The following is a 10,403-nucleotide window of genomic DNA, read 5'->3' as shown; positions in this document are numbered from 1 at the left end:
TGTTGTTGTACAATAATCATTGATGTGCATATATAATGGCGTCCATTCCTCCCTTCTTTTGCCGTTAAAACAACGTGTTTGGGATTGTCGATGCGTATGGTGAGAAATAGCAACTGCTACATATTTTATTGAGTTTATTTCAAGGTGTAATTTGATAATTTAAATCGTTCATATTTTAGAAGTTATCGAGTAGAATATATTAGTAAAAAATTACGTCAATCGGATATCGTTGACTTTTTTATCAAATCACGGTTGTATTTTAAAAAAAGTTGATAAATGTAATTTGAAATATAAAACTCAATACAAATGTGATTGATGAAAGAGATAACGATATCCGATCGACGTAATTTTTTACAGATATATTCTACTTAATAATTTTTAAAATATGAACGATTTAAATTACCGAATTAAACCCTAAAATAAACCTAATAAAATGTGCTACAGCGCACAGGTGCAGCTGTAACCCAAACTCTAAAAAATCTACATCCGTCCTTCTTGCGAAAGTCAATTTTGCTGGCTGTTATTTCTTTGTTTATTTTTTAATGCTGAAACAACAGCTTACATAGGCCTACTCAAAAGGCTTCCATTCCATATGGTAGTAGTAGAGTTTATGGTTTGTGGAAGGAAGATCAGCTGCAAGGTGAAGAACTGAATATCCTTAACAGAGTCAACTCTACATGGCCAGAATTCCAATTTTTGACGGTACCAACTACGAGTTTTGGAGTGTGAAGATGAGAACTCTGTTTTTATCTAAGGGTTTGTTGGATACCGTACAGGATGGGTACAACCATGAGGCCAATCAACAGAAGGATGCTGCAGCTCTTTCTCACATCCAGCAAGGCGTCTCAGACTGGATCTTTCCAAGTATCAAGGATGCTACAACAGCCAAACAAGCTTGGGACATTCTCTTACGATTCAGTCCTCAGGTCACAACCAACGGGTTAAACTTCATTTACAATCATTTTTATTTGTTATTTTTGGGTTAAATTCATTTTAGCTCATCAGAATTTCAGGCTAAACTTCTTTACCCCTTACGGCTCAAAAATAATCAATGTGATTTTGGACCACATATAAAATGATTAAAATACCATTAAATCTTATATTTTTTTCTGTTATTTTCTCTCTATCTCCTCACATACACATAATTTATCAGGTTTAGCATTAATTTAATTAGATCACAATTAATTATAAATTCTTAATTATTTATTTCAATTCTTAACTTTTTATTCTAATTTTAATTTTATTATATTTTATATCACAATTAATCCTAAATATTTAATTATTTATTCTAATTACAAAATTTCTAATCTTATTTTAATATAATATTTTAGATCACAATTAATCTTAAATGCTTAATTTTCTATTAAAATTCCTAACATGTTAATCTAATTTTAATTTAATTATATTTTAGTTCAATTTTTAATTATTTTTTATTTTTTATTTTTATTTAATTATATTTTAAATCATTTCTTAATTGAATTTTATATTTTAGATCAATTCTTAATTATATTTTAATTTGATTTATTTTATTTTAATTAACATATTCATCTAATTTTAGGTTTAGAGAAAATTGGGATAATTTTTTTTTTATTATATTAATTTCACTTTAATTTTTCAGGAAATCAGATCCACTCTCAAAAGTAGTGTGTGAAATACACATCTTGTTAGTTTGGATGAAAAAATCAATGGTAGCACTTTAATTTAAAATCATATAAAATTTTTCTAGCTATATTTTTGAACCATAAGGAGGTAAAGTGTTCCAACCTCCAACCACAAGGGGATAAAATGAATTTAACCCTTTATTTTTTTTATTTCCTTATAAAAATATAAGATGTTAATGGGTTAGTAAGTTACATCACAACAAAAAGATAACAGCCGCTTTATCGACTCAAATCCCGAATGTCTGACTTTCTCCTCATTTTAAATTTTCAAGAGACAACTACATGGTCCACGATATAAATAAATTTTATGGTATTGTGCATATAACAATTTTCATAATCCAAGATCTATAACTATCATGATTTTCATGTAAATAATTGTACTTACCTGAATCCATTGCTGTGGTACTTACCTGAATCCATTGCTACGGAAAACATGAATAAATGATTTTTCTCTCTTAACCTTCTTTAGAATATGTGAATTCAGAATTGTTTGATCGTTACTCTGAATGTTATGTTATAGGCAAAGAAATGACCAATTTCTTTGTTCAAACATAACTCTACTTGCCCATCAAAACAAGAAACTTGGAAACCACTCTTCTTATTGACCTATCAGATAAAACTTGGGACTAAAGATATGGAACATAAATCCCATTAAATCTATAATTAATATTGCCATATCATGTGAGTCACTATAATAACTAAATAATTAAATTTAATCTTACACACCAAGTCGCTCCTAGCATTTACCATTTATTTGTGTTTATAATTGGGCAAATTTTACTTTATCACATTGTGATTTGACCTATGTTGGGATTCCTCGTTTCTCTTTAGGAAATAACCATGTAGCCATATTTGCGAACCAAAGTATACTATTAGCCCTGCTAACGATTTAATGAAAAAGATTAAAATGCCTCTATATATAAGTAATCTAGGTATGCGAATTATAGATATTTTCATTATTTATTTGGGAGACAAAAATGCATCTTAACTTTTATACTTTATTTTATGTGTAATTTATTCCTTTAAAATTTGAAATGAGCATATAATCTCCTTTATGCCTATACATGTTTTACACTTGTTAAATTATATAATATTTAACGTTACAAGGGATTTATATGATTATTTTCAAATGAGAATGGGATAATTCACACATCGGCAAAAGTAACGTAGTAAAATGAAATTTGCCTTCTATAATTTATTATTTGTTTTATTTTACTTCGCTTTTTATTTGCAGGGACCAACTTTGCCGGGACCAACTTTGCAGGGACCAACTTTGCCGGGACCAACTTTGCCTCATTATAGGACTGTATTAAGACCTACAGATACAGACCTGAGGGGAAGAGCGGCAAGCCATTTGATAGTGGCTACACTTGTAGCAACTGTGGCCTTTACTGCTGGTTTCACGATGCCCGGTGGATACAATAGCAACGATGGCCTAAACCAAGGCATGGCGATTCTAACAAGAGAAGCAGCTTTCAAAGCTTTTATGGTAACAGATACCATAGCCATGTCATTATCCATTTCAGCAGTGCTCATCCACTTCTATGCGGCAATGCCTGACGATCCGCATATGCCAGAGAAACAAGTTTATAGAGCTGCTCATCTTATTAGGTATGCTGTGGTTGCAATGGTGTTGGCATTCGTTACGGGGACATACGCTGTCTTAGCACATTCATCTGGCCTTGCTATTTCAGTTTGTGTTATCGGCTGCCTTCCCCTATTCTTTTTCTTGATTACCCGCATCAACAAAAGATGCCGCATCATCGAAAATTGTACTGTACTGTATAGGATCCGCTATAGAATCTAGACGTAGAAGGAGGTACGTTTTCAAAAACACCATTTATTATAATAATATTAGTTATAATTATTTACAAATTACAGATACTCGCTCCTAAATTTTTCTTCGTTTACAAATTTTAAGAATCATCTTCTCTAGATTTTAAAAGAAATGTTTAATTGGCTATCACTCTGTATCTATGAAACATGTAATCAAAATATAAAATTAATAATAATAAAAAAAAAGGCAAAATAGTTACTTGATCATGTTAGTAGAAATTGATATTATAATTTGTATTTTATCTCTAAAAATTTTGATTAGATATATATATATATATATATATATATATTCGTCCCTATATGAAAATTCTGCCCCTTATGCTTTCTTCAATGTATTTATTTACAGGTTTGAATTGTGTGGGAAGTGCAGAGTTTAGTTGGAGAGGGTAGCGCACCCAAATCTGTATTAGTAGTGATATAAGTCTATGCTTATGGTTCTATTGGCATCTACGAAATAAAGTTTCGTTTGACATTGACTACTATAGTCAATTTTTTTATATTGGGACTTTTTTATCCTATATTTTTTAACTTTGTTTGGTTTTTGTTTTTGGACTTTTTTGACTTTTGTGAGAAAAAAAATGTAATGATTATGAGTAATAAGTGGTATTTTGTCTTATTAACTTTTGTAATCAATTGTATCTTTTTACAATTTTTTAGCCCCACCATGAATGTCAAACCAGACACTACAAGAAAAAGTAGATTTCGCGACTAAAAATGGATTTTTCGTCGCTGAAAATAGCAGAATTGGTGACTAAAATGGAATTAGTCGCCAAAAGTGAACACTTTTGGCGACTAAAACGGTTTAGTAGCCAAATGTAGGGGTTTTAGCGACTAAAAGTCAGTTTAGTCGCCGAATATAGGGGTTTTAGCGACTAAAAAAATTTTAGTAGCCAAAAGCGAAGGTTTTTGGCGACTAAAAACATTTAGTAGCCAAAAGTATAGGTTTTAGCGACTAAAAAATTGTTTGGTCGCCGATTATAAGTGTTTTACAGACAAAAATCAATTTCGTAGCCAAAAGTGAAGCTTTTTGGCTACTAAAAAAAATTCAGTAGCTAAAAGTCAAGAATTGCCAACTAAAATGCAGTTTAGTCGCCCAAAGTAGAGGTTTTGGCGACTAAATTTCAGTTTAGTCGCCAAAAGTGGAGGTTTTTAGGCGGGAATGAATTTTTTTAGCGACTAAAATATAATTAGTAGCCAAAACTATACAATTGGCGACTACAAAATAGATTTAGTCGCCAAAAGTGATTTAATTTTTTTTTTAGTAAATAATTTAGTTTTTTACATAAATTATATTGAATAAAAATAATTATTTATATATATATATAGCTAGATATTAATACAGGTCAATATAGTATATAAATAATATATGTTGCATATATATTCATGTGGTGTTGTAGTGCCATAGTGGAGAGAGTGTGTTGCTAAAGGTTTAGAATGTGAGAGAGGTTAGCTGTTCAAATCTCAGAAAAAGCAAAGAAGTTGGTTTTTTTTTTTTTTTTTTTTTTTCACGGAAGCACCTTTGGCGACTAAACAGTTTAGTCGGCGATTCATGGACTATTGGCGACTAAAAGATTAGTCGCTAAATGTGTGATTTTAAAAAGTGTAAATCATTATTGGCGACTAAAACGTTGGTCGCTAAAGAGCTATATTTTGCCGACTAAAAAAATTTTAGTCACCAATACCTCCGGCGACCATATATACGCGACAAAACAGGCGACTAAAAATGGACTTTTGGCGACTAAAAATTTAGTCGCCAAAGATGCTTTTTCTTGTAGTGAGAGCTAAAGATTACCAAAAGTCTCTAATTGTTGACACACACGCACATATATATAATAGGTGGGGTGTTCGTGAGTTGCACGTGGCATATGAATTGATTTATAAACGAAACACAAATCCTTATTTAGATTGTTTTCTCAGATAATCTTGTATTAATGTATTAATGTGAGTTTATGTTTTATATAGTAATTTTGTGCATAGTTTACAAGGTTGTAATTGTAGTTTATTTTGCTAGCATAATCACTAAGGTAAAAATAAGTTAAAATATGGGTTTGTTTGGGGATGGGTTGTCCATTCAAAGCTAAAATAGTTAATAAAACAAAGGTTAAATTACCAATACCCCCTCGAGATTTGACTAAAATACAGATTCTCCCTGAGGTTTGAGAAATTACAAATTCGTATCACACGAGACAAACAATCTCCATTTATAAAATATTAATAATGCAATAAAAATAAGCGAAACAAAGATAAATATGTTGGAACAAATAAACTAACATGGATCAAGCAGCACAGTGGCGGAAATATACATTTTGGCTAGCACTGTGTACGGGGAGGAAATAATTCTCCTCGTATAATCCTGTTGACCAAGTCCACGCTCCTCCGTACGACGTCGCTTTCTTACCTGAAAACACAAACGTGAGCTAGCCGGCGGGTGTGTGCCGGAAACCTCTCCGATGCCTAAGTCAGAAAACTTGACAAATAGACAAAGCTCTATGTTCTCAGAAAGTAAAATCGAATTACCTCCTCCAAGGTGTTGCTTGTGAGCTTTTATAGATTTCGAGTGGCACAATCTTAGTAGGACTTTTATTTCTCCATGCAGAGTCCTCTTAGGATTCATACTCCTAAGGATAATGCTTATCCTTTTACACCCTCCCCCACTGCTTAAACCAAGTGGGATGGTTTTCTCCATGGCCGAACTTCCATGTGACCGAAGTAAGATTAGCTACGCCGAGCCACAGAGGGCCGAACTGGACTTAGCTCGGTCTTCTCCTCTAACTCCTTACTTCGGCTGCCCCTGTTCAGAATACAGTGTGTTTGGACCAAGCTTCTGAGTAGCAAGCTCTGGCCGATCTAACCACAATACGCTTGCGACCGGATTAATTCCGAGACCGGACTAACTCTAGTTAACTCCAGACCGGAGTAGCGTGGCGCATTCTTGAACCGAAGTAACCGCACCCTTCCTGGGCCGGAATAACTTCACTTCTGCTGGGCCGGAATAATTTCACTTCTCCTGGAGCCGAAATAACATTACGGCTTTTTACCAATTCTTTCATACTTTGGGCCGCATGGCCCAACTCCCAGCTCGGCCCAATTTTTCCCAAAAAATCACCCTCTCAATTGCCCCTTAATTCCATCTGCGCCACATGATTGGGATTATCATTCCACTGGCCGAGCTAGAGTTTTATTAAGCCTTTCCAGCCGAGCTAAAAACCCTCGGGCTCTCCAACCGAGCTAATTTTTACTTCGGGCTTCACTATGTCCAATCAAAACGTCTCTTCAATCACAGCGACTGTAACACTTCCCCTTCCAATGACACGTGGCAGATTCTGATAGGCTGAGGACGGCTGTCACGCCGTCTTTCGTACTTCGTGCATTTTGAACAGTCCCGCCTCTTTTTGCCGCCTCTTCGCAGTCCCTTTTCACAAAACAACTTTTCTACTCTTGAATCATTCACTTACACTTTTTCATGTTTTTCGTCTTCTCTCTGCGTGCTCTTGCTGTTCTTGCTGTGTTCGTGCTTCCATCGCTGCTACTGCCTTCATTTCCAGGCTTCCTTCTTTTAACCAGGTGAGCAAATCCACTTTCCCTTCTTATTTTTACTTCCATATTCATTTTATGCAACTGTATATCTTGTTTTGTGTGTTTTTTGCAAACACTTTCTTCCATTCGTCGCTTTTGCCTCTGTATTTTCATAAAAAAAACCAGTAGAACTCCATGTGTGTATGAACAATATGTAGAAAACCAATCTTAGATCCAAAATCACATAGCAACCGAACTAGATTCCTGTTTGCCCCAAATAGGTAGATCACTTCAGTCAATAGCCGAACTAGAACTTGTAGAGACAACAGTAGCTTTGAAAAATAAATTTCCGATCCAATCTTAGCCGAAATAAGATCACCGAACGAAGTCTGGACTCACTAAACCGGGGACTTTAGTCAATAACCGAGCTAAGCCTTTGGGGCCAAGCCAGCTTTCTCAGTTTCTAAACCGGACTCAGAAAGCTGGCCCTAGAGGCTTAACCGGAGTAACGAAACACATAGCTCAACCGATTTAGGCCTTGGGGCTAAACCAGCTTTCTTAGTTTTTTAGACCGAACTCAGAAAGCTGCCCCTCGATGTTGAACCGGTATACCGAGCAAACAGTTCAAGCCGAGCTACCAAGCCTTTTGATGAACCGAGATAGGAATAGTCTTTAGAGGCCGAAATAGGGCTCTCATACCTTGCTTTTAAATTGTAGCACGGTCCATTGATCAGTGCTTTAACCCCGTCTTTTTCTACTTTGCAGACTTAGGCTATCCAGGCACTCCTGCATGCGCTCGACCGAGCTACTGAGCACGATTTTTAAACCGATATAATTTATAAGTAAATTATACACCAGATGGGTAAGTATAGGTATCTAGTTGAGACCCCTGGTGGTATGGCCGAATTTAGGAAAGATTACCATATTCCTGAAGACGTCCATCTGGAGTTGGCCGAAAAGGACATCACTCCGTGGAACAATGAAGGTTTTGTCCCTTTCACCCTTCAATCCATAATCGAAACCGGACTACGGTTCCCTGTCCAACCATTGATCTGCGAATTTCTTAGGCAGACTAGGTTATGTCCCACTCAACTGTCCACCAATACATACCGCATTATCATGGGAATAGCCGCACTGAACCACCAAACCGGACTAAACCTTGGTCTGGCTGAAATCTTTCATCAATACTCCATTGGCTCAAAGAATGCTGGGTGGGTCTATTACCTTAGAATTCGCCGCCGCCGAGAGAAGATAATTAAACACACACCGGACAAAGATCTTAATGATGATGATTTCTTTCGGGTCTCTGGGAACTTTGAGGATTTTCAAGCCCAAATTCCTGGCCGACCTATAAATTGGAAAATGGGAGAGCCTGGTAATTTAACTTCGGTCTTCTTCCTTGTATGTTTATCTCGGTTCTACTAGTCTATTGACCGAACTAACACTCTTTTTTGCAGATTTTGCCCACCTCCGTTCCCTGTATAGCTATCCCAACCTTGCGATTTTACGAGCCGCACTTCGGTGTCAAGAAAGGAGTTGGGCTAAGCTTCTGAACTTTGAGCCGACCTACCGGTATAGCGGTCGCCGAAAGGCAAAGGTAACCGATTTCCTTCTTGAGGAAGCACCAGAACCGGATCCAACCTTACCCGAAATTCGACTTGTTCCATTAACTGCTGAAGAAGAAATGGCGAAGAAGAGCAGACTAAGGGCGCTTCTGATCGAGACAAGCAGGCCCGAAGCACCGTCAGCCAGCCAAGCACAGCCTGCCGTTGTGGCCCTCCCCTCTCAACAGCCGTCTTCATCGCGCCGAACCAAGCGCGCACGAACCATTGAGTCTGAACCAAGTTTGGTTGATGAAGATGAGACTGCAGTTCCACCGATCCTGCCACCGAGTCCCCAACCGGAGCCAATCGACCGAACTATCACCAGTTGGGCACCGAAACTTACATTCAACGACCGGGACATCCGAGATACAGATTCGGTTGTTGCGGAGAAAGACCACCTGTTGGCCATCAATCTGGCCAAGAGTGTGTGTCTGCCCAAAGACATGGAGCATCACCACAAACAGTTAACCACCGAGCTGAAATCCATCCGGTCTACGACTAAATCCCTTATTCTGGTAGGTAACTTCGGTCATTTTTTCTTTATCTTTCCAACTATTACTACGGTTAATTGGAAATCTTTGTTTTGTCAGGCCATTCAGAAAAACCAAATTACTCACAGGAAAGTGCTGGAGCTAAGGAAGGTAACCAGGCAAGCAGCGGCTGAAGCTGATTCAAAAACGGCCGAGCTGGAGGAGGCCAAAAAGGAAATGGCCGAGCTAAGAGCTGAGAACAACAGGCTGACCGAAGTAGTTAATTCGGCAGAGGCAGAAAGGCAGAAGACTGCCATAGCTCTGAAGGACAAATACCTGCGCGAGCTGGTGAAGCTCGAAAGAAAGAAGGACGCCGAAATAAAGGAGAAGGCAAAGGAAGCTGACAAACAAGGCTTCAAGAGAGCAGAGGATGCTTATGCCCAACAATGCAATGCCGCCAAGGAGCTGTTTTTTAAGTGCGGCTGGAGGGGAGCCGTTGAGAAGCTCGGTCATGATCCTCAGACCGAGGTTTTCAACCCTCCAGCCTACTTTATACCGAACTCCCTGAAGGAATACGCCAATGCCATGCAACAGCAGTTTCTTGAGGGCTCAGACGATGAAGACTCTGAAGACTCAGCCCCTGAGGATACTCCGGTTGTGAATGCAGATCAAGTAGTTCGGTCGGAGCCCACGGTGGAAGATTTAACTATTGATCAACCAAGTGAAACCGTGGCTCCGGCCGAGACCACTCTTCCTACTGAAAATGTCCTTGCGCCTGGAACCGGTCTTCAGGTCGACGCCAATGCTACTTTGGACGCCGAAATCGAAGATCTTTTTTCTTGATTTTTCTTTGCTGTTTTTTGCCGTTGTAACCGAACTATGAATCTTCTTTGTAATAATTTCAATGAATTGGGAATTTGCTTGAACTCTTATTCCGGTTGTGATGTGTATGCTTGTATTTTGTAATGTCTTCTTTTACTCCAACTGTTATTTCGGTTTTGGCTGATTAAAATATGTTTACTAGCCAACCACTCCTTAGCCGACATAATCACTTCGGCTGAGGAGTATATAGAGTTTGGTTAATCCAGCCAACGACTTTTTCAGCCATATCTTTACTTCGGCTGAAGAGTAATAAGTGTTGGTTTAATCCAGCCAACCACTCTTCAGCCTTACACTTACTTCGGCTGAAGAGTAACAAGTGTTGGTTTAATCCAGCCAACCATTCTTCAGCCTTACACTTACTTCGGTTGAAGAGTAACAAGTGTTGGTTTAATCCAGCCAACCACTCTCCAGCCCTACCCTTACTTCAGCTGAAG

General features: G+C 37.6%; 1 protein-coding gene across 3 annotated transcripts in view; it reads left to right on the top strand.

Moving 5' to 3' along the window:
• Positions 1 to 229: 229 nt before the first annotated feature.
• LOC114277619 (uncharacterized) overlaps positions 230 to 10,403 on the top strand; it is a 29,310-nt gene continuing 19,136 nt past the window's right edge. The window contains exons 1-3 of one of the 3 annotated variants that reach the window (XM_082869201.1): positions 243 to 926; positions 2,896 to 3,480; positions 3,844 to 4,113. In XM_082869201.1, the coding sequence (XP_082725327.1) occupies positions 678 to 926; positions 2,896 to 3,468 (822 nt within the window). In that variant the 5' untranslated portion in view covers positions 243 to 677 and the 3' untranslated portion in view covers positions 3,469 to 3,480; positions 3,844 to 4,113. Of the gene's footprint in view, positions 927 to 2,895; positions 3,481 to 3,843; positions 4,114 to 10,403 lie in introns of those variants that run through there. The other 2 variants (XR_014329718.1, XM_082869202.1) reach the window with 2 other exon arrangements.

This window comes from Camellia sinensis, chromosome 5 (genome assembly GCF_055761805.1).
Source record: "Camellia sinensis isolate YWXY chromosome 5, ASM5576180v1, whole genome shotgun sequence".
Taxonomy (NCBI): domain Eukaryota; kingdom Viridiplantae; phylum Streptophyta; class Magnoliopsida; order Ericales; family Theaceae; genus Camellia; species Camellia sinensis.
This window is presented reverse-complemented; position numbering and strand designations above follow the sequence as displayed.